Consider the following 25,513-nt stretch of genomic DNA (forward strand, 5'->3'; position numbering starts at 1 on the left):
TTATGGTCCAACTCTCACATCCATACATGACTACTGGAAAAACCATAGCTTTGACTAGATGGACTTGGCAGCAAAGTGATGTCTCTACTTTTTAGTAGCTGTCTAGGTTTGTCATAGCTTTTCGTCCAAGGAGCAAGTGTCTTTTAATTTCATGGCTGCAGTCACTGTCCACGGTGATTTGGGAGCCCAAGAAATAGTCTGCCACTGCTTCCACTTCTCCCCATCTATTCGCCCTCAAGTGATGGGACCAGATGCCATGATCTTAGTTTTTCGAATGTTGAGTTTAAGCCAGCTTTTTCACTCTCCTCTTCCAACCTTCATCAAGAGGCTCTTTAGTTGCTCTTCACTTTCTGCCATTAGAGTGTTATCATCTGCATATCTGAGATTGTTGATATTTTTCCTGTCAGTCTTAATTCCAGCTTGTGAGTCATCAAGCCTGGTGTCTTGCATGATGTACTCTGCATATAAGTTAAATAAGCAGGGTGACAATATACAGCTTGACATACTCCTTTCCCAGTTTTGAACCATCCATTGTTCTTTGTCTGGTTCTAACTGTAGAAAGTTTGTGTCAAATTTACTGGCTAAAAGTTATTTAACATTCTCTTATATTCCTTTCAGTGTCATATCTGTAGGATTTGAAATGGCATCTTCTATTATTCATAATTTGTGTTTTTTCTCTTTTTCTCCCTGATTAGTCTGTCTAATAACTTAGCAGTTTTATAGTTCTTAATCAGCTTTTGGTACTTCAGTTTTTATTGTTTTCCTATTTTTTTATTTCATTTGTTTTTTTCTTTGCTTGCTACTATTATTTCATTTCTTTTGCTTTAAATTTGCTTGTAATTTTTAGTTTGTTTTAAGTAGAACTTTTCTTCTTTTCTAATATAGGCAGTCAGCACTACTAATTTACTCCTAAGTACAACTTTAGATGTATCTGAAATATTTTGTTATGTTTTCCTTTTAACATTTTTTTTAAATTTAACCCATGGGTAATTTATTGTTAAATTTATGAACATTTGGGAACTTTCCAAAGATCTTTCTGCTCTTGATTTCTAATTTATGGTCAAGTAACTTTGTACGGTTTGAATTCTTTGCATATTAAGGCTTGTTTTGTGGCCCTAATTATAGTCTTTCTTGGTCAGTGTACTGCATGCACTTCAGAATACTGTGTGTTCTGCTCTGTTGGGTGGGGTGTTTCGTAAACATGTCGTGCTGTTTGAGAGTGCTCAGGCTGAGCATACATTGGCTGATTTTTCTGTCTACTTGATTCTCTTCTTCAGATAAGGTATTGAATGACATTTGTGGCATTTGTGGATTTGTTTATCCCTCCTTGCATTTCTATCAGGTTTTGCTTAATATATTTTGAAGCTCTCTTTATCAGGTGCATAAACCTTTCGAATTGTTATTTCTTTTGATTAATGGTGCATTTTATATACTTCTCCATATTGTGTAATTGAATTTACCCACCTGGATAGTCTGAGGATTTTAAAGTTGGAAATCTTTCATGTTGCTCCTCTCAGAAAAGTCTTGAGTTTTAAGAGAAGAGCTAAAATTTTGTGAAGAAGATACTAAAAATTGTCTTTTTTACAGCATTTATTTAAGATGATTGATTTAGAAATTTCCATTTGGAATTGCACAGATGGTTGTCTTATAAGGTAAATGGAGGTTAACAATCTGTACTGAGAGTTACATTGTAAAATACTTTAGGATGGCATTATAAAACTCACTTTCTATTTGAATATTAAAATGTAATTAAAAAAATATTTGTTAGGCACCTTTTTTTCCAAACAACTCTATTTGGTGTATAGAGAGATTAGTCTGATGTATATTGTCTTGAATAGTTGATGTCCCTCTGTAAGATAACCCAGGAACGTAAATAACCAATATAGATTACAAAGTGGCGGTAGAGATAAAGGACTTTGATTCTTTGCTCTTCAGCAGAGTTTTTATATAGTCTCATCATTCTACTCTGACTCCTTTTACTTTGGTTTTCTTTTAAACATTTTTCCTCTTTCCTTATGTTTTTTTTTTTTTTTCCCCCTGACTCCTCCTGTAGCCACACTGACTCACACTCTATTTTCAAGTTGGATTGCAAACATAAATATGCTTCTTTTTGATAAACTGTTACTTTATGTTACTTAATACTCGTTCAGCTCGAAAATAATCTATATGGAATAAAGACTTTAGCTGGGAATTTGGGTCTGAGAACAGAGATGATATAAAGAGTTTTGCTAACCTCATTTCTCATAAACAGTATCAGGGTGTCATGGGCAAATAATTTCTTCACAGAAAGTTTATTTTGTCTAGCAGTTTGCTTGTTAATTCAGTGTTTTCCAATAATTAACATTTACTGACAGTCATGTACTTTTTGATAGAGATAGTATTTATTAGATACTTGATTTTGCAGTTTATAAAACATCTCAGTTGAGAAAGGGATCAGAGATGTCAAACAACTAAACTTTTGTCCAGGGTCACACCTTCCTGAATTTGTCCATGGCTTTCTGTGTTCTGACACACTGTCCTTCTCTTTATCAGCTCGGTAATCTCATGGCAAAAGTCTTTGGTCTGTGTCTCCAGTGCTTATCTTGATTGTGACCCTTTTTTTATGTTAGTAGTTACATCTCTACTCAGGGGTGGGTGTAGAGGCAAGTCTAGACAACTTGAAGATTTCAAGTTATGCTCAGACTTCCCTGTTTGCTCAGTGGTAACAGAATCTACCTTGCAGTTCAGGGATCGACATGGGGTTGATCCCTGGTCCAGGAAGATTCCAGATAAGCCCGCATGCTGCAGCTAAGACCTGATGCAGCCAAATAAATAAAAAAACTAAAACAAACAAAAAAACAAAAAAGATTTAAAGTTATGGTACATTGTTTGCAGTTTTATTTTTCAGAAGTGTATTCAATTTAGGTTTTCTAAACTTAGAACAGGTAGTTGTTGTTTAATTATAACCAATAGTTACTCACCATCCTTTTCCAGCATCTACAGCAAAAACCTTGGAGTAAATATTATCTATTAGGCTAATGGATAGACCTGTGAAACCCTTAAAATTTGGTCTTTAAGCGTATGTACCTTTTTAAAAAATTGTTATAGCTACAGCTTTTAACTTGGGTCTGTTTTCGAGCTCAGAGGTCACGGACGTTTTTTTCTTTTTGTTCACTGATTTATCTATCACAAGTGCTTCGCACAGTGGCTGGTACATAGAAAGAGTTCAGTAAATATTTGTTGAATGAATGAATCTGTAGATACCTGCTCCTTATGCTTCTGGAGTCAATGTGTCAAGTCACTGGGAGCTGAGGCTATAAGGGCTGACACAAGATCCCCACCTTCGAGGAGTTTATATATGGTGGAGGAGATCCAGAGGAGTACAGTTCATGATTTTTGTTGACTGCTTATTTGCTTTTCCTCTAGACTCTCACTACTTTGAGAGCAACATCTTGGTCTAATCTTTATGAGTTTTTATAAGCTTAGCTCAGTACCTGGCATGGGATAGGCACTGATTACGTTAATCAAATGAAAGAAAATTTTAATAGACTTCATATATCTAATTCCAGTTAGTGTTTATGTTGTAATTTTATCTTTCACTATAATGAACTCTCTCTGCTTGGTTTCTGTCTTGCTCATTTGTTTATTTTGGATTTTAGTAACGAAGGAGACCTTTTATAGAAGGTTGTTTTGTTTTGTTTGTGACTCTGGTTGACGTTACAGGCCAACGTAGAAGTACCCCTCCGTCTGAACTTACTCCTATTCTGATGTAACCCAGTGGTGATCGAGAGGCTAAGCAGTGTCACCGTACGTGTCACCCGTTATCAGCGCTTTTGCATTTTGCCTTGACGCGTGTCTGTCTGAGTACCATCTTGGGTTGGTTACTCATTCTGCTTTACGTTGGGTCCTTACCCTTTCTACTGCCTGGAGCTCTGTGTTCCCTTGGAGTCTTCAGCTGTTTGTGTTCTCATACAGTGTTTTAAGGATATTCTTTTTTTCCTATGGTGTTTGATTAATGATTTATCGTAATACTTCATGTTGATTTAAAAGATGACAAGAACTCCTGTCTACCGAAGATAAAAGTGTAGTCATAAAAGAAGTTTATAAAAAGGCAGATGTTGCTCTAAGATCTCTATATTAGATAGCATACCCAGTGTGGAAGACCTTTGTATTAAGTACATGGTAATTGACTCTGTTTTCTCATTTCTAATTTTTTCATGTTTTCTTCTGGCTTCCCAGGTGGCGCAGTGGTAAAACATGGGTTCAGTCCTTTGGTTGGGAAGATCCCCTGGAGGAGGAAATGGCAACCCACTCCAGTATTCTTGCCTGGGAAATCCCATGGACAGTGGAAACTGGTGGACTGCAGGTCCATGGGGCCACGAAAGATTTGGACATGACTTAGTGACTAAGCAACAACAGCAGCATGTTTTCTTCGCTCCCTCTCAAGGCTTCATGATTCTCGGGCAGCACTACTTTAGATAAAGTGATTTTCTGTTAAATACTGTTGTTTGTAATTTTAGTGTTTAGCTTTGAAAACTTTCTTTTTTGGCACCGCATTTGGCTAGGTTTTCTTTCCATTTTCCCTTCTGAAAAATGTATTGAGAGGGCTATTTATGTTCATCTGATGGGAGGATAATAAGGTTGAGAGCAATATATAGAGAGCGCCTGCTACCAAAAGTACGCTCGCTTTCTTTCCTACATAGATTTTTAATATCACAATGGCAGTTGGGAAAAATGGAGCTTAGATTTAGATTTCAAACAAAGACTAAAGTGCCTGTTCAGAAACAGAAACCGTGGCTGTTATAGTGAGTACTTCTGTACACGCAGTTTAAAGGGAAAGCCCAGCTTGTGCGTGCACACCTGTGTTGTCACACGTTTATCTTTGTCTGTCTTTTCATGTGAGAGTAAGCGTTTGTGAAGAGGCTCTTCGCTGCAACGTTACTTAACTTTTCCCAGGTGAAAAAAGAGAACTTGTGTCAGTTCTGTCGCCATTTTGAGGCTGTGCTGTGATTTTTTTCCTTGTATTTTATTGATCCTTAATAAGAGAAGCAAATTGATAGTTGACATGGCAGCTTTTCCAAGAAATTAATTGCTTTCTTAGGTTTTATGGTGCAAATTTTTGATATTCAGTGCCGTACATAACTTATTCAAGTTTATTATGTGTCATTAAATCTGAGCTTTTTATTGTGGTAGTGGTACTTATTTCTTCTAATTTCTATTGCTGGTTTTTCTATATGTGAACAGTTTTAAAAGCCCTGATAGAGTTTAATTTCAATATTCTCAATGAATTATGAAAACAGTTCTAGATTCTGTAGTTTCATTTATGAGGTAGTCTGAATAGAGTATTTTTTGATGGTGATGCAGAGATTTTTAAAGCATAGTAATTCTGATTCCTTGATTTCTATCACAGTTGTTTTTTTTAATTTTCAGTGTCCACAGAATTTATTAAAGGAAAGTGTAAATGCCTTTCCCTATATGCAGTATCATTTAAACAGGACTCCAAAATTATCATACTCAGAGCATTTGTTTATTTCTCTCATTAAAAGTCAAGCTATATACATTGAACATTATTCTGTTAAGACATATTCTAGCAGTTTTGCCAGTAGCATTTCTAGTTTCCTTTAGACTTGTGATTGAGGGAAAACATTCTAGTTTAATCCCACTTCTTATTTGACCTAGCTAGGGGAATGATCGCTCAGTCCTAAACTTTGGTCTGTTTGTATTGAATTTTCTCACCTTCCCATTCCAGTATCCTTTCAGAATTGGTGATAAAGTCAGATGAAGTTAATACAGCCTTTTCAGGGATAACAATTATTTCTCCTTTATTTAAAGTGAAATTCTTGAAAAGCCTCACCTATTGGAAACCACCAGAGGAACTTGCTCAATAATTTTGGTGGCATGAAAGCTAACACCTATAAATTACTCCTTGCTGCCAAAGACTTACCAGCTTTTTGCACAGGGAAGTGAATAATTTGTAGGCCATAATTACTGAATTTGTAATTGCTTTTAAAAATGAAAAACTATTCAGTAGAATCTATAGAAGTATTGGGGATTTCCTTCCAAGATTAAAATGAAATTCTTTGATTTTATTGCAGGTAGATTCTTGACCAGCTGAGCCACGGGGAAGCCCTGTGAAATATACAATTGAGAGTAATTCTAATCCTTTCATAAGCATAAATGATAAGATACTTGGAATTTCATAAGGAGCAGAAAACATATCTTTTATAATAAAAAAAATAATTTCCCAGATAAAACTTTCATGTGTGCAACAGGGACTTCCGGGGGCTTACAGAGCTGGATTTTCTGTTTTTTATTTCTGCTCATATACTTGGATTCTCCTGTTTACCTCACACGTGCCTGATTGACATTATGATGCATTCGTGTGGAAATTATGAAAAGTTGTTTCCATGCAGCTGTCCTGTAGTTACAAAAGAACTTCACCGCATGAAAAGCAAACATATCATTCAGCAGACAATGTTTAATCTGTTCAGGAGCCCAAACCTATTGCTGTCCAATGACAGAAGAAAGGAGAGGGATTAATTTGAAGATGCTTGTGCATGACATATGGTAATTTCTCCGTAGGAAGGAAGTGTCAAATGGTGACCTCTAAATCTTAACATTGACCTCCAGTTGTAGAATGTGTGTGCCATACGGTCCTTTTGCTTTTCATGTGATAATTTAGGCTGAACCTTTCTTGGTAACGTAACTATTTTGGGGTGGGTAGGGGTTGTTTCATCTATTCTATAAAGATGATAACATTTTAGAATAAAAAGCATTCATATCGTATTTTTTAAACTCTGAATAGTGTAGCTGTATTAGGAGTCTTCCAAGTTAAGCATATTTGACTTAAAGTTGCTATAAGTTTACAAGTTGGTATCATTTAAATTGAGTTTTGATAAATTGAGTGTAGAAAATTGAAATGATCTCAGTGAATGTTGGTTTGAGAGATTAAAAAATGGTTTAGACATAGCTTTAGAAAATAAATTATTAGAAAAATATAATTGACAATCTGTAGACCAAAATAAACTTTTCATTATGTGATACATTTTAAGAATTGAATTACATTTTTGACGATTCTTAATATGTCTGTCTTCATTTTCTCTTGTAGCCTTAGTTATTTTAGAACTGTTTTTTATATTAGGTGACACATCATTCAATTATCAATAGCTTTTGGTTTGAATTACAGTGTGAGTGCTATTCAGTAAAATATATCATTTTACTGCCATGATCCTTGATAATCATGCCTTTCTGATTGAAACATCATTTTTCAGTTTTGCATTTATTATGTTTTGCCCACTTTGTTTTTCATTCCTCACTAATACTGAGCTTTTTTCCAGAAACCGCTGTATCTCAACTCTCTCCTCTTTATTTCTTCTGTTTTCCTCTGCAAGTGGCTGCACCTGTCGTTTCCGCTCGGTCTGAGGCTGATCAGTCTGGCTCTGACCCTGCTTCCACTCCCGCTTTACATACCTGTTTCTTAGTAAATGAAGGTATTCTCTCTCAACTTTCTAACAACTTTCTTCCAATTCTATGCTGTATTCTAATATGACATGTCCTTTTTACCGAGTTTATACATTCATCTGCTTTGTTATGTATGAGATCCTAAGTTTCCATTTTCTAACTTGATTCGCTAATGCCAATAAGGGTCGGGTATAGAAAGGTAATGTGATTGCTAGTTGGTAGAAGCTATTTCCTGTAATCTAGAATGCTGTTAAAGAAGTGCGAAGACGCTAATCTTTGGTATAAAGTTAGGCGTGAAGGGGACTGGCTTCCATGGTGGTGTTTGCCCTGTGGTTTCTGGTGTTAGAGCTCATTATTTTATTTTCCTATCTCGTTACTCAGTGCCAGACAGACTCTGTTCTCTGTACACAGCGTGTGCCCTGGTTAGAGGGGAAAGAAAGTATTTTTGGAGCTCTGAACATGTGAATGGAATCCACAAATATTTATTCCGCAAGAGCCATGTAGGATTATTTATACTAATTGGAAGCTTGGTGGAATTTGTGAGCTCTGAGTTATCCTCTCTCTTCATTCTGGGCTCAATCTTCACCAGTTTGTATGATATAAAAATGAATAAATTTACAGAATCTTGTAGGTAACCCAGGATGATTCTGACTCTTCAGTAAAAGCAATACTACTAGTCTATTCAAACGGAAAGAATGATACAGTATCTACAAGGTACTGAATCCATGTTCTAAGTACCATTTCTTTGGTAAAAAAGCATGGAAACTTAAAAGTAGAACTTTTTGTTGTTGTTTCCCCATCATAGACCTGTACAAAGGTTGTATGTTAAGACTGGATTTTAGCAACAATAATTAGGGTCATGTTTGTTAAGCTATTGTAAAAGGTAGAGACTTCTTAATTCAAAAATAAGCTACTGACTTTGGACCATGGTGAGAATCATCTTCATATTAAAGTTTGGTTCATAAATATACTTCATACCTTCATGAGATATTAAAACTTAGAAGTTTAGATAGTAATTTGTTTATATATATACATATGTATGCATATGTGTGTATATATATTCCTCTGTTGAAAATAAATTATAATCTAAAATGTATGTGTTTATCACCTTAATTAGTATAAATATATGTTCTCATTTGTTGAGAATTCCCTTACTGCAAGGATTAATGTTTCCAAAGGTGCCTTGCCACCTCCCCCCAACCCTATCTCTTTCTTGCATTTTTCACCCTCTTTTTGACAGTCCCAATAATCATTTTGAATTTTACGGTTTTTGTTGTTGCAGTTTAAGAATACTATAGCTTAGATTATTTCTAAACGCTGATTTGCTAAAATTCTGTATTTACAGGTAACTCTCCTTGTAATATGGGCACCTTTAAAATAAGGTGGAAATGATTATTTGAGAATGTCTGGATACTAGTACTTTTAAATACTGTAGTGGTTTCCATTGTTTCCTGTGTTTATACTAATATCATCAATTTCCATACCATAGAATAGAATTTTGGAAAAAATGACTTTCATTCCCATAGGTTAGAGTTGATGATGCTTAAAATTTTATAAATTTTAGATTAAGTTTTTATCTTGGAGGATATAAGAATTCATTTTTTCCTCTCAAAATTGGTGTTACTTACTGCAGTTACCACTGTGGCTAACCTTCTGATTCATTTTGTAAGAAAAGGGATCAATGATTAAGTACCTTAGTTAAAGACCCTCTGACAGAGAAGGGAAGACGTCTCTGTTGACTGATGCAATGGTCGCAGCAGATGGCCAGGCCTTAAGTGACGTGAACCTATCTGTGGCTGTCTGTGTGAATGCCCTTTGAACTGTCCGTAGGTTCAGATCTAGAGCTCTGGCTCAGCTCTAAACCTGAACATAATGTCTTATTTTAGAGGGACTGTTTACAAAGGTGTTTTTCTTGTGGAGTTTGTGTAGACTTACCGTAGAAATTTATTTTTATTTGTTTTAAAACTTTGAGAGTTCTGAGAGCTGAAATTAGAGATGGCATATGTTTAAAGGTGAGATGCATTTATTATGTCTTTGCACAAAATATCTAATAATAAATTAAAATCATAACATAATTGAGCAAATCTGCCCTTTTTGGTTTAGGTTTGGTATACTTGCATATAGAAAAATATTTGAATTAGGAAATATGACAGAGTTTATAATTGATTACGTTTCAACAGGATGGAGTCAGTTGGCTGCCATGCATTGTGTTATGCTGCCAGACCTGCTGGGATTGGATAAGTTTAGGCCCCCGCTTCTAGAGATGCTGGCTCGGCGATGGCAGGATCGATGCTTGGAGGTAATATTGCGGTGATATGGATAGAAAACGAAAACATTTAAAAGGCAGTGGACAAGTATAAATTTGAAGCAAAATGTTATGTTTATCTAGCTTTTCTCTCACCTGTTTGTTATGTGAGAGAAAATATGGATCCAGTGATTCTAAAAAGTAATGTTTCAGTTTGCATGTTTGTTTCCTTTTTTTCAATCCAGTGAGTATTTGATAAAACTTCTATATACTTGTGCAACAGTTTCTTAAGTGTTGATTTCTATACAGATCATACACATATGTGCACACAGACATACTATATATAAGCCACCTCTCCACAGATCGCAGTTTCAGGTATTAATGGACTCACATCCATCAAAGTCTAAGTGAATATCCACAGTCCAGTGGAAGGTTCTGTGTTACCAGAGACGGGGACGGTCTCTGGAATTAGAAGAGGCCTGGGTTTACGTATCAGTTCTGCCAATTGCTAACTTTGTGACCCTGGGCGATTTACTTAACCTATTTGAAGCTCATTTGTAAAGTCGGGATAATAATCTATTCCTCATGGGATTGCTGTCAGGATCAAATAAGATAATGCAAGTAGAACAGTAAGGACAGAGCCTGACACATGGGTAGGAGCTCAGTAAATGGTAGCTGTTAATTTGTGTTAGTAGACTTATGCCATATTAGATATCACTCAGAATATAATATCACCAGAGACTTGGAAATGTTTTATGGAGATTTTGCTTCTCATAGCATTTGAATATAGCTATAGCAGTTTATGCCTGTCTGGATTTTTAATTTACCAAATTTAGTGACATTTTGTCTCTTTCCAGATCTCCATTCCCTCACCTCCAAGTAGAATTGCAGCCTACTGAAATTTTCAGTTTTGCATTTAAATGGTGTTTGAATTCACTTCTGAAGTTAGTTACAATGAAAAACAATTTTTATTTTAATTTTTAACAGACCCTACTGAGTTATCTTTTCAGTTATGAATAGTTAGTAAGTTGATTGGTACGTAACCTGACAGTTGCCTCGTGTCACTGAACCGATTCCTGTGACACTTTGGTCAAAATTAATAAAACAAAACTAAAGTAAAGCTGTGAAGTAAAAGTGTGTGCCACATTGAAAGAAAAATTCAGACAATACAACTTTGAAAAATAGTTTCCTTTTATAGAGCTAATACCATTTCACAGGAATTTATTTCCTTGCTTGTTAAAAGCATATTGTTTAAGCTTGTCTTAGGTATACATGAATTGTGTGAAACATACATGTTTGTTTGTGTAAACAACACCTATTTAGCATTATAATAGAAAGAAATCCACTAGACAAGGTTACATTTCTTCAATAGTTAATACTTCTAACTGATTTTTTAAAACAATATCTATATGGAAATTTTAAAAATTGAAAATGCCAAAATAAAATACAAGAATATTTTTATGAAAGCTTCGGAAAATGAAGTTTTAGACAAAACTGATGAAGTGTTCAAACATTGTTCTGTTAATGTTAAGATATTTTTTTTAACTTTTTATTTTTTGATGAAATATAGCCAGTTAACAATGTTGTAATAGTTTCAAGTACAGAAAAGGGACTCGGCCTTACGTATTCATGTATCCTGTGTTAAAAGTGTATTTAAGTGAGATAATTAATTGAAATATTTTTGATTTGCTTGTACTACTTTTATTCTACTTTAAATTAAATTCTACTTTTATTCTACTTTTAAATTTATTCTACTTTATTAGCAGTACAGGACACTTCAGTGTAGTGTTTCCCATGTAAATAAATGTGGTTTGTATATTTTCTAGCTTTCTTTTGTTATAAACTTGCTCATGTTGAAACACCTCACCCACTGGTTTGCTTCCTTTTTTTGCACTTGGGTCTGTGGTTTTAGGTCAGAGAAGCTGCACAGGCCCTGCTTCTAGCCGAACTGAGAAGAATTGAGCAGGCGGGACGGAAGGAGGCTATTGATACCTGGGCTCCCTACTTACCTCAGTACATGGACCATGTCATATCACGTAAGAGCTCACACTTTTCTACAGAGCTTTTCCTGCATGTGTAGGGAAGTACCAAGACTCACAATTCTGCTTGCTACTGCCTCAACAAAAGTGAATCATTGACCTTCAGGTGAAAACAGGGATCCTCAAATTCTGCTCATTCATTTTCTGAATCCTTATAGTTTGGAGTTTGTTTTTTTTTTTAAAGCAAAAAATTATGTAAATATATAAATATTCACCAACAGACTGACCCCTTATGAAGTTAATCCTTAATTGAAAATTCTACCCTATTTAACACTAGCATCTGTCTCTGCCCATTTCATTATAATAATTGTGGATACCAACTTGTTAGATATTGATCTGATAATATGCAAGTACAAAACACGAGGCAGATCCTTCTAAGCAGAGGTTGAAATTATGAATGCTTAAGAATTATCTGGTAGATTTAGACCAGTGTTCGATGGGAAAAGAGAAAATTAGCAAGGATTTTGACTGAAGATTCTTTCAAAAAAGTATAATATCAATGGATTAGGAAAGGTCTTGGGAAAAATTGTTGAAATTCTGAAATAGTTTTTGTAAAATTTTTGCAATCAGACTTCCCTGGTGTCCCCATGGTAAGGACTCCACCGCGCAACACAGGGAATGCTGGTTCGATCCCTGGTCCAAGAAGATTACACATGTTGTGGGGCAACTAAGCCACGAGCCTTGCTGTGTGACTAACACCCGACACAACCAAATAAATAAATGAATATTAAAAAAAATAACATTATAATCATGCTGCTAGGTCAGAACTGCACTGAAGAAAAGTTATAGTGGACTATGATAGTTTTTTTCTTCTTAGGAAGAGTATCCTTCATTCTCAACTCATCATTTAATACATTCTTTATTCTCCTAAAGAAGAATCCACAATTAAAATGTTTAACCTGTTATATTCTGTATAAGGGAAAATAGATCAGTTTCACTTTTTTTTTTTTTTTTAATGATAAAGTCTCAATGAAACTTTGAAAAAAGCTTTTTTACTGTGAGAATTTGTCCTGGGCTTTAGGTGCTTTCCTTTTAAGTGGCCTTTTGTCAATACCAGTTATTACTGATAAGATACTCATTGTACATGTCAGGACAGACAGTATATGATTGTATAAGACAGACAATAAAAACAGAATTTGGAAAGGATTGTAATTGTTATATCTGGTATAACTCTACCAGATGTTTGCCAGTGGTGACTATACTGGTGGTTTGATTACATGTGTGAGCTTGGACACTTGATCCTTTTCTGTTTCAATTTTGTCACAGATTAAATGAAGATGAAATAGGAAGACTTTATGGGATAATTTGAGTATGTAATGAGTGTATAAGCACAGGGAACTGTACCTAAGCCATTGTAAGCTCTTTATTTTTGTTAAATAAATACATTTATAATCTATAAAAGTGCAAATATATACCTCACATAAAATCAAAACATCACACATGAACAACTCTTGTTAAATTCTTTAATCTTTTATTTTATTTACATAAATGATACAGACTTTTTACTGAGAGAGTGTTAATTTTTATTGGCTTACTGGGAATTTTTCTGTTTTAATAAAAAGAAATTAAGTTAAAAATCCCAGGGTCTTCAGGCAGTGGACTCTATATAATGTATTAGCTTTAAAGTTCTTATTTATTTTTTTAATTTATTTATTTATTTTTCTCTTGGTCCTAGAATCAATGAAGTTCTTTTTTTTTTTTTATCTTTATTTATTTATTTATTTTTTATTTTACAATATTATATTGGTTGGTTTTGCCATACATTGACATGAATCCGCCCCAGGTGTACATGAGTTCCCCCTCCTGAACCCCCCTCTCACCTCCCTCCTCCCTTTATCCTCCCTCTTGGTCATCCCCGCACACCAGCCCCGAGTATCCTGTAACATGCATTGACCCTGAACTGCTGATTCGTTTCACATATGACAACATACATGTTTCAATGTCATTCTCGCAAATCATCCCACCCTCACCCTCTCCCACAAAGTCCCAAAGACTGTTCGATACAACTGTGTCTCTTTTGCTGTCTCGTATACAGGGTTATATTTCCATCTTTCTAAATTCCATATATATGTGTTAGTATACTGTATTGGTGCGTTTCTTTCTGTCTTACTTCACTCTGTATAATAGGCTCCAGTTTCATCCACCTCATTAGAACTGATTCAAATGCATTCTTTTTAATGGCAGAGTAATACTCCATTGTGTATAGGTACCACAGCTTTCTTATCCATTCGTCTGCAGATGGACATCTAGGTTGCTTCCATGTCCTGGCTATTATAAACAGTGCTGCGATGAACATTGGAGTACATGTGTCTCTTTCAATTCTGGTTTCCTCGGTGTGTATGCCCAGAAGTGCGATTGCTGGATCATATGGCAGTTCTATTTCCAGTTTTTTGAGGAATCTCCACACTGTTCTCCATAGTGGCTGTACTAGTTTGCATTCCCACCAACAGTGTAAGAGGGTTCCCTTCTCTCCACACCCTCTCCAGCATTTATTGCATGTAGACTTTTGGATAGCAGCCATTCTGACTGGTGTGAAATGGTATCTCATTGTGGTTTTGATTTGCATTTCTCTGATTATGAGGGATGTTGAGCATTTTTTCATGTGTTTGTTAGCCATCTTTTTGTCTTCTTTGGAGAAATGTCTGTTTAGTTCTTTGGCCCATTTTTTGATTGGGTCATTTATTTTTCTGGAATTGAGCTGCAGGAGCTGATTGTATATTTTGGAGATTAATCCTTTATCAGTTGCTTCATTTGCTATTATTTTCTCCCATTCTGAAGGCTGTCTTTTCACTTTACTTATAGTTTCCTTAAAGTTCTTATTTAAATATGTATAGGTTAAAAAATCTATAGATTATTTTAAAAATTGGGATGAAAGCAGTCTGGCACACTGCTCTTTGTTCAGTAACTTATACCTATTAACTTCTAATATTCCAGAAAATAGAATTAGCTCTTCAGCTCATCATAAACATTATTGAATATAAGATACTGAGATTTAAGGGCAAGCTATGAATATAGTACTGTAAAGTAGATTGAAGGTGAAACTAAATAGCAAATTGCTAGAGATTCTTTTAAAAGGAGAACAATGTGGAAATTAGGAAATATTGAGAAACGTTTTCAAGAAATCTTTCTTTATAATAGACTAATATGGAGTGGGAGATGGATTACAGAAGAATAAGTAAATGGGAAGCTGTTATAGGAGGTATGGGGCTCAGACCTAAATGCAGATAGGGTGGGACTAAAAGACAATTCTAACCCTTAATTACAGGCTGCATATAAAAGTCTAAGAAAAACATTAGAGGTTAGTACAGGTTCATGACAGTTTGGCTGGAGAAATGCCTTTAGCAGTGGTGGTGGATGCTGTTTTATTTTATCTTTCCTGGAAAGAAGAGAGTGGTTCTAATCATTGTTTAATACACACAAGCTAGATTGTTATTATGTCAAATTTAAACCTTTCCATTTATGTAAATAAAAGTCCTTGGTATTTAGTAACACCATTTAGGAGTACTTTATAAATTAACTGAATGCTGACTTCCTTAAAACTTTAATCTTATCATTTACTATAAAATTGTATTTTTAGCAAAAGAATAAACAAGTATGCATTCTACATGTAACTAAAACATCTCACACTAACAACTCCTGCTATAGTAATCTATTCTGGAACTTTTACATTGACTGAGTGTAAAATTAGTTTTAGTTTGCTTTCCCGAGAGCTTTCTATTTTAATAAAAGGATTTCAAGCTAAAGGAGTGGGGATTCTGAACGTGTGAAAGGAGAAGAAAGCATACAACAAATGAGGAATGGCCACATAGGGCTGTTGAACAGATTTGCTGTCCGAAGGGATCGAAAGGTTACGGAGCCAGCTGCTGGACAGCCCACACCTGCCATAAATGTGCTCGTGGTGAAATTGCTTCTACCATTGTCATTAATGTGTGAGGAAATGATGGTTGTGGCAGGTTACAGCGGAAAGCAGTCTTTTTGAAACCTAAAACCTCTTTCCAGCATAGAAATCTATTTAATCACTAAAGTAGGTAAAATGTTAAGCAATACATCTGGTAAATACACCACACATCAAATATTTTGTTATAATTGAATCAGCCGAGCATTCAAACATATGCAATAATGGCCTAAGCACTTTTGGCAGCCTCTAAGTTATGACTGAGCTTGGTCATAATTTGGAGTTATGATAGCTAAAGAGTCCCTCTCTGTTGGATATCTGTCTGAAACTCAGGAACTGTTTTTAGCTGAAGAGCAAAAGATTACCCCGGGCTGATGGACAGTACTGGCCCTCCCTTTTAGAGATCTGGAGCCCGGGGCCAGTCACTTCAAGTGAGGAGGAGCCTGTTCTGACTGCACTCAGGTGATTGAGCTGTGGCTTAGATGACAACTCAGCTCAACTGGTAGTTACTGACTGGGGTCTTCTGGAGTTTTATTTGGGTACATTCGGCAATAAGAGCCTTTGCAGGTTTGTCTGAGAGTCTGAGGAAAGCAGTGGGCCAGAAGCCAGTTTCTTAGAACTGTTGAGGGTAGTGAAGGAAAAACGTTTGCAAAGCGTGCAGCACAGCACGTAACACGTGCAGTGAACGTACGTTGGCTGTCCCTTCCTTTTCTGGTACTGGCTCCCATAGTTTTGTGCTCCTCATGGTCATCACCTCAGAATTCACTCTAATTCATATTGCCCTGGGATTCCAGATGGCAGACTGGGAATCACTGGGGAGGAAAAAGGAAAAAAGTGCTCTGCCTTAACTGAAAATCCAGTTCACAAGTTTCTATAAAATCCAAGTCCTAATTGAGTGACAGGAGAATTTTGCTTCTGATAATGGAGCTGTGTCCTTGAACCTATTAGGGAACATTTTATCCCATACAGCAATGCACGCAGGGCATAAACTTTTTAAATGCTTTTTTGAAAAAATGACATTTATGTGTTTACTTTTGACTGTCCTGGGTCTCCCTCGCTGTGAGGGCTCAGTAGTTGTGGAGAGTGGGGGCTGCTCTCGTTGAGGTGGGCAGGCTTCTCGTTGCAGAGTGTGGGTCCTCGGCGCATGGGCTTCGGTAGTTGTGGCTCCTGGGCTCGCGGGTACAGGCTCAGTGGTTGTGGAGCCCGGGCTTAGTTGCTTCTCCACCTGTGGAATGTTCCTGAACCAGGGATTGAACCCATGTGCCCTTCATAGGCAGGTGGATTCCTTACCACTGCACCACCCGGGGAGCCCCAGGTGTAACTTTAGATACCTAATTTCTGATGGAAAAATAGAGGATAAGTGCACTATGATTCTTACTTTGGTAACGGGACCGGAAATAGAAATGCTGCATATATTCTTGTGATAGTCACTTAAATATTGCAAGTATTAGGATTTTCTGAGTTATCACTCTTCTTTTTTTTTTTTTAGTGTTTCGAAACACCTAAAAAAAAAATTCTGCTGATTATTCTTACTAAGGACAGATTTCTGTTATTTTGTGAAACTGTTATATTATGATGTAGGTGAAGATAAAATGTTATGAATTGTCTCATATTTATTTTGAAGGGAAAATATCTTGTCACACCTAATTTTGTGTATTTCTTATTTATGACATTCTGCACGTAGCATTCTGATAATTGACTTTTATTTTTCATGAGGTCAAGCACCTGCTAGTTTATGAAATACACCCGCACTTGCCCTTCGTTCGGGCGGTGACTGCTCTGAGGTAAACGCTGATGGTTCCTGATTTCCTTTGGCCTGTGAAGCAGGGTGACCTTACAGGGTATAAGGTCACAAGTGTAATTATTTCTCGTACGTTGTGTTCTGCTTACTCACCGTGGCTCATCACTTCTTTTAATTTCAGGAACATTAGACACATAAAAGTTACGACCATTATATAAATCAAAATCTTTTCCAAAGAGGGTGCTATTGTAATTTTATGCAGTTATGGCCAGTGTAGTATTAATTTGCAAATTTATCATCTCAGATATTGATAGAAGGATGTGTAGCACATCGTGTTTAATACGTATTGATGTCATCAGAAAGAACAATCCTTTGTTCTTATTGAGTCCCTGCCTTTTTAGCTTCCTTTTGTGTTAAGGTTACCAGGGTTAGGCTCGTCTTTTTATCCCCTTTGGAAACAGAATAGGATTTCTTTGTTCAGTGAAAGACACTCCTAGTAAGTGTTTTGGGTTTGACTGTCAACAAGCCACACTCTAGTACCTATTTTTACCTGGAATTGCAGTCACGTTTCTGATGATTATAAAGTAGTGGTCATTCTGAGCACAAATGTGGATGGACCATCAATACACAAGAAGGTAAGATGAAACCATGTATTACAGAGGGACTGGAGAACTCTACTGTAGCTAGAAAAATACTTTAAATGTTAGTGCAGTCTCTGGGAGGCAGATATTTTCAGGGTTTGCTGGTGGGGAGAGGATGGGGAAAAGGATAGGGAGGGGATTGATAAATATGATTTAAATGAATCTCTCCACCCCTCCCCTGCCCCTGAAAGGCCTTAAAATACACAGCGATCCTCCCTTCTGTTTTCTCTGTCTCAGTTGTTAGGAATTCTCTAAGAGTCTTCTTAGGAGTGATTTCTAGATAACTAAAGGTTTCAAAATCACTGGATGCTCAGATTCTAAAAAAAGAAAAAGCTTAACTCTTTGTGATGAAATACTTTAAAATGTGTTTGGCTTGGTGAGAATCTTCTCGGTAGCCAGGACTATTGTTTTGGCCCAGGTTGTAAAATGATCGCCATTTGCTTGTTGAAGAGAGTGGACTTACCTGAACATAAGCACCCAGACTGCTATGCCTTTTGCATTTTGTATTCTATTTTTAAACGTGTTTTTCTTTCTCCTCTTTTGATTGTCTAGTAATTGGTACCGGTTTTATTACTATTGGGCTGTTTTATTTCACCCCTAGTAGCTTTACCATTTCCAGAGTTCTGAGGTGTACAGAATCCATGTTAGCAAACTTATTTCAGCTCAGTTTAGAAAAAGAGTAACCTGGCTGAGAATAAGGTCTCTCTGATGAGCCCCTCCCCCAAGTTTTAGTGTAAGTACTTTGTGGGGTCTCCCACAAAGTGAGTGGGGTCTCCCTTTCTGCTCACTTGACTTGTCTTCTGTGGCCTTCTCCATATACTGTCTTTTGGAGAAATATCTATTCTAGTTAAAATTGGGGAAAGATAGGGGAAATCATTTGGTTGTTCATGAAGAAGTAATAATTCTAAAAAGACCCCTTTTATAATTAATGTCTATTTTGTAAATCAGCTGAAACTGAAGTATGTGATTTCCCTAGTTGGGAATGATTGCACATTGTGATTAGAAAGGGAAAGTAGTAATTATGCCTAAGTGATGTACATGAAAAGTACTTCACGTTCAGTGGGAATTCCTGTATTGTGAGGCAGAGAGGGTTTGTCTTAAGACAAACTGTATTATGCACAGTGCCGTGTGGTTGTAATGTGTCAATGTGCAGTGGTTTCATTGAGACCTGAGGGATTTGTTTCTCTTTCTTCTTTCAGAGTGCCAGAGCTGTTGAGCTTAATTTTAAGTACTTTAGACTGATCATGTATTTAACAGCATTAAACTGTTCTACTTATCTATATTTGGCTACTCACCAAAGAGAATAACAGAGAAATTTCTTCTTAATTGGTCACAGCTTTACAGGATAATCCTTTCATTTCTTATGACTTGAGTTCTTTGACATAATATTTAAATTTAGATATTATTATTTAGTATTTTGGGTGATTTTCCTACATCATTTGAACACATTTTGGAAATTGGAGTAATAAAGTGGTAAATTAAAAATGAAAGCATTGTTGGATCGACTGGTTATTTAGACCTTACTGCTGAAGCGATAACCAATAAACAGAAAACTCTGTTCCCAAGTAAGGCTGGGATTAGGCATGCCGCAGATGAAGCTTGATCATCTCCTCTGTAAAAGAGGCTCCAGCAATGTAGCCAGCAGTCTGGTTTCAGGTTGTCAGTAGGAGCCTGGTGACGGTTTTCCAACTTGTAGAACAAAACAGGGAGTGGAGCAGAAGGAAATTCATTGATTTGTTCCTTGGTGGACAGTGAGGAAGTCAGGGGGTTCCATCAAGCCTAGGGCTCCTTGCCTCCTTCCTTCTCAGATATTCCAGACAGGGAAGCCTGGTTATCCACTGGCTCCTGTGGAAAAGCTTCCGGAGTGGAAAGGATTTGAAATAATTTTAGCCATTTTCTCATGCTCCCTCCTTTTCCTCTTTGAGCAGTCTCCTGTTCTTCCTCCCTTCAGTACAGTTCTGCTGGAGTTGTAGTCAGTGGTGGGGCCCTTACGAGGTACAGCTGCCTTTCTTTGAGGAGTTTGTACACTTACTACCTGCCTTAAGAAGCTGAAGGTACTTTAGCCTATGCAGATGACTTATAAAAGAAAAACTCAGCCAACCAGTGACACACTGCTGTACAAAAGCGGTGTTGAAATGGAAATGCCTGCTATACCTTTAGTGGAGGTTCTAGTGGCCTTTGCTGTAATAAATGACCTAATCTTAGTTGCTCTGAAGAGTATGATATTGATTTGTGCCATTAGTCTCTTGCTGATTTGCTGAAGAACAAAACTGTGTAATGCTAATGGAAATAAAGTACTTTACAAAACACTGCACATGAATCCTGGAGCATGTCTTTGTAATAGAACAAGTGTCTAGTAAGTTTTTGAGTATGAATTTTCTTTATTCGGGTACAGCTTATTTCAGTACAGATACTTACAGTCCTGCTTACCCTGCTTTTACAGGGCAAACAGCTAAATTGGTGATCTTGTGATGTTTTAAATCTTAAGATATTGAATACGCATGAACAAATCCAACCTGGATGGGATGTGAGACATTTACACTTTTACAACATATTTCTAATTTTATTATCACTTTATATTGACTAGATATTATGTATAATCACATTGTTTTTAGTATTTTAGTTCAAAGGCTTGCTATGATCCATATGAGACAGAATAGATCTTATAGTTTGGAAGAAAAACAGTGAAGTTATTATAAGAAAATCATATGAACCTATTTTACCTGTAATATTTATATTGTAACGGCAAATGGTCAGTTTTGTTCTAGTGTTGTTTGTAAATTCTGGGATTAAAATGATCAAATTATGCTAAAATATTTTTTGCCTAATTCATTCTCCTTCCTGTTCTCTGCTTTTTGGGGGATGAATGGTATTTTATTTTTCTTAGTAATATTGTCCCAATGATTTACTATATCTACTGTCTTTTTATTAAGCAAATTTTGATATAATAAGTATATTAAATGTGTTTTAATATTTATAAATGGTTTCACTGTGCATGACATTTGCAGACTTGGTTAATATTTTAGCACCTCTAGTACACAGACATAAAGAAAAAAATTTGTTTTATTGGTTTGAGCACCCGAATTGACCCCAGCAAGATTGAGATTGATCTGGTTTCTTCCAGCCTGTTAAATGCCAGTCCAGTCATCTGTAACAGTACTTAGTATTTTTGTAATTTTTCTATACATATTTTCTGTGTTTGTTCTATGAAATGTACCCATCACTTGAAGAGATTTTCCTTGCTTGATTTAGAGATGAAAGCAACCACCTATTTTATTGCTTTCTGTTTTAAAAGATTGTTTCTGCAGTTCTTGTCAGTGCTATAACCATTCTTATGAAAGGACTTTGCATTTCACTAGGAAAGGATGATGAGACAGACTTACATTTGAAGTGTGTATGTGGACTAAAGAACACTCAGCTTTGGGGAAGAAAAAGTAGGAGGAAGGATGAGTCTCACTGAATATTCCCACTGGTTTTTAAAGAAATGTATTTAAACTACATCCTTTTGATAATTAAACATCATTAAACAAGTATTAAGCAAGTTCTGGCATAGTTTGTGGATACAGAGGCAGAAATTGTAGCCTGTTTTTGAGATATTTGTCCGTCTCAGGCATGAAGTAAAGAAGGCTTTTTCTTTACTTCATGAAAGTAAAGAATGGCAGCAGCAGCAGGTCTTACTCAGATCTTATTTTTTGGTTTCATTTTGTTTTGATTTTCGCTTCCTTTTTTTCCTCCTAAGGCAAGGGTGAGTCTTCAAAACAAAGAATACCAAGGTCAGAGGAGCTAAACTAGGAGTTCATCTCTGAAGCTGGGTGACGGGTAGAGGAGTAGGCATTCATAGTCTTAGTATAAAGTGTCAGGGTGCTTTTCTTAAAGTACTTACATAAGGTTAAAAGTGACCACACAGTCTTGGGTGTAACCTATTTTAAGGTAAGATTGGGGTTCTGAGACCATCCCCAGCTCTCCCATATAGAATTTGGATGGGCACTTGGAACCAGAAGCCTTTCCCGTCCCATTTCATCACTGTCCACTTCTCTGAAGAAGAGATTCAAGCATAGTATTCTCGAAAGGTAGAGGGAGAGGCAGTTGGGGTGAGTTTCAGAAGGTGATTCTCCTGGACGTTATTCCCTTCTCAACTAAGAATCTGTATCCGTTCACAGTCTGCTTTCCCAATCAGATGACGCTGCCGCTGCTGCTGCTAAGTCGCTTCAGTCATGTCTGACTCTGTGCAACCCCATAGACGGCAGCCCACCGTCTATGGGCAGCACCTCATAGACGGCAGGCTCCTCCGTCCCTGGGATTCTCCAGGCAAGAACACCGGAGTGGATTGCCGTTTCCTTCTCCAATGCAGGAAGGTGAAAAGTGAAAGTGAAGTCGCTCAGTCGTGTCCAACTCATAGCGACCCCATGGACCGCAGCCCACCAGGCCCCTCCGTCCATGGGATTTTCCAGGAAAGAGTACTGGAGTGGGTTGCCATTGCCTTCTCTGCAGGTGACACTAATTAGGGCAAAAAATACTGTTTTTTTTTTCCCCAAAGGATCTTTCTAATGAATAGTAGTGAATTTACTGAACCCAACTGTTGCTTGGGAAGGCCAATGGAAAGAGGGGTGTCAGAAGGTCTGGCAACTCTTCCTGCTTCACCACGCATAGCCATGACCCCAGAGAGACACCACTAAGCTTCTGCACTTATATATTTCACAGTTTCTCTTTATGTAAAAGAAGAAAAATGAACAAATCTGTTTTTCTTAGATACTTGTATTTTAATCATTTTATTTGTCCATTAATTTGTGGCCGCCTTGGGCCTTTTCATGGCTGTGCGGGCTTTTCTCTACTTGTGGAGAGCGAGGGCTGCTCTCTGGTTGCGTTGCCCGGGCCTCTCATTGCAGCGGCTTCTCTTGTTGCTTCTCTGGGCATGAAGGCTTCAGGACTTGCAGCATGGGGCTCATTAGTTGTCGTTGCAGGGCTTTACAGCACAAGCTTAGTATTTGTAGAGCACGGGCTTAGTTGCTTCTCGACATGTGAGATCTTCTGGACCAGGGATCAAACCTGTGTCTCCTGCATTGGCAAGTGGATTCTTTACCACTGAGCCACCAAGGAAGCCCCCAAGTCTGTGCTTTTTAAACCTTTTTGGTAGTAAACTTATGCATGAAATCTTAACCAGAGTCTCAAAATATAAAACACTAAAAAAAATCAAATAGTTTCCTTATGTAGGTTTCAATCTGTGTGTGTGAAAAATTATTTTGTGTGCACTGAAACTCTCATGCTCTTTTGTCTTATGAGATTCACAGTCAAAAGTTGCTTAACTGTTCTCCACTGTCTCTTGCTCTAACCAATGATTCCCTCCTCAGTTCAGTTCAGTCGCTCAGTCATGTCCGACGCTTTGCGACCCCATGGACGCCAGGCCTCCCTGTCCATCACCAACTCCCGGAATTTACTTAAACTCATGTCCATTGAGTCGGTGATGCCATCCAACCATCTCATCCTCTGCCGTCCCTTTCTCCTCTCACCTTCAATCTTTCCCAGCATCAGGGTCTTTTCAAATGAGTCAGTTCTTCGTATCAGGTGACCAAAGTATTGGAGTTTCAGCTTCAACATCAGTCCTTCCAATGAATATTCAGGACTGATTTCCTTTACGATGGACTGGTTGGATCTCCTTGCAGTCCAAGGGACTCTCAAGAATCCCTCCTCACCCCTCCTCTACCCCACTCCCCACACACAATGATACAGGGCAGAATTACAAACTTTCCCTTGACAAATAGAAATTCCAAAATCTTTTTATCATACAAAACAACTTTTGGTTTCTGTGTAACTCTTATGGTCCTGAACGGCAATCTGTGAAATGTTATCTACCTCTCCGGCAAATGACTATTCTTAATAGAACTTCATAGCAGCTAGAGTGCTGCAGAGTATGTGCTTTGCACACATTGTCTAAGATGCGCCTTGTTTTGTCTGCTCCTCCTTTTCTTTAAACTGGTGTGCAGCGTTCCATTGTGTGGGTGGACGATGTTTTATTCAACCAGCTCCCTAGCAATGGACATTTGGGCTGTTTCCAGTGTTTGATGTTATGGACAGGGCCACAGTAAATAGACTTGCGCAGATGTCTTTTCATTTTTTGATAGCATATCTTGGATACATTCCAGGACATGAGATTGCTGAGTCCAGGGATAAGTGTACGCTCACTCTTTTGTTCGACATTGCCAAGTTCTTTGCCATGGAGGTTGTGCCATTTTGCATTCTCAACACTGATTGTGTCTGATGGCTGGTTTCTCTCTGTCATTTCCAAAAGAGTATTTTGTCATGCTTTTGGGATGTTTTGACTCTGATAAGTGAGAATGAAATGTCCTTATTGCCTTATTTTGTATTTTTATTGTTAAGAATGAGTTTAGCATCTTTTCATATAAGTAAGTGTCTTGTATTTCTTTCAAAGTACCGGTTCATATCTCTGGTTCTCTTTTGTATGAGATTGTTTGATTAAACCTTTATGGTATATAGTTCAAGTATTTCCTGGTTTGTTATTTTTTCTTTTAACCTTTTTCTTCTGGTGTTTTTTCCCTTCATAACCCAATTTATTGATGCTTTCTTATATTGTTTCAGGATTTTGTGTCAAAACTATGGAGGTTTTCCTTGCTATTGGAATTCCCCATATCATTTCCAGCTTTTCCTTTACAGGCTAATTGAAAGTGGCGCTGTGTGAGTATGTGAGGGTGAGTCGCTCAGCGGTGTCCGACTCTGTGACCCCATGGATGGCAGCCCCTGAGGGGTTTCACTGGGAGAATATCTGTCTTTTCCATCTCCACTTAAAGACTGCTTTACTATCCCACCATCTCACTCTCCCTTCTCCCTATTCAGGTGGTCTCATAACTCTGGGGAAGTAAGTTTAGTTAAGCTTCATTTAAAAATGAAGTACCATTGAATCACACATATATATCTACTGATTATGTATGTTCATTCAAGACGATTGATTTTAAAGTCATCCTTTTTACAAAAACTCAGGTAGTTTAAAAAGATTTCTACATTAGTAATATGGTGGGGTTTTACTTGAAATATGCTAATTTTTCTAAAATTGCATTTTCCACCAAAAATACTTACTAGTGTTTTACTTCTAAAAATGAGATACAATTGTAACTTACTCTTTCCCTCCCTCACTCGGCAGCTATTTATTTAGGGCTGAACCTAACTGTGGGCTTCCCAGGTGGCTCAGTGGTAAAAGATCAGCCTGCCAACGCAGGAAATGTGAGTGCGATCCCTGGGTCAGGAAGATCCCCTGGAGAAGGAAATGGCAATCCTCTCCAATATTCTTGCCTGGGAAATGCCATGGACAGAGAAGCCTGGTAGGCTGCAGTCCATGGGGTCTTGAAGGTGTCAGACATGGCTTAGTGACTACAAAACAATAACAAATACAGCTGTGGGCCCTGGGGTGTATGATGATGCCTGGAACTTATTGTCTCTGTTAGGAATGCAGGTAATCAAATGAGCATTAATACAGTGTGGTAAGAGCTGTAATAGAGTTTA

At 37.1% G+C, this 25,513-nt stretch overlaps 1 protein-coding gene across 5 annotated transcripts in view; it reads left to right on the plus strand.

Moving 5' to 3' along the window:
- WDR7 (WD repeat domain 7) overlaps positions 1 to 25,513 on the plus strand; it is a 345,084-nt gene that overhangs the window by 115,708 nt on the left and 203,863 nt on the right. For 4 of the 5 annotated variants that reach the window (XM_055417429.2, XM_055417428.2, XM_055417427.2 and 1 more), the window contains exons 17-19: positions 7,371 to 7,469; positions 9,621 to 9,739; positions 11,598 to 11,721. In XM_055417429.2, the coding sequence (XP_055273404.1) occupies positions 7,371 to 7,469; positions 9,621 to 9,739; positions 11,598 to 11,721 (342 nt within the window). The remainder of the gene's footprint in view (positions 1 to 7,370; positions 7,470 to 9,620; positions 9,740 to 11,597; positions 11,722 to 25,513) is intronic. The other variant, XM_055417426.2, reaches the window with a different exon arrangement.

This window comes from Moschus berezovskii, chromosome 28, assembly GCF_049115385.1.
Source record: "Moschus berezovskii isolate FMDL1 chromosome 28, NW_MosBer_1.0, whole genome shotgun sequence".
NCBI classification, from domain to species: Eukaryota; Metazoa; Chordata; class Mammalia; order Artiodactyla; family Moschidae; genus Moschus; species Moschus berezovskii.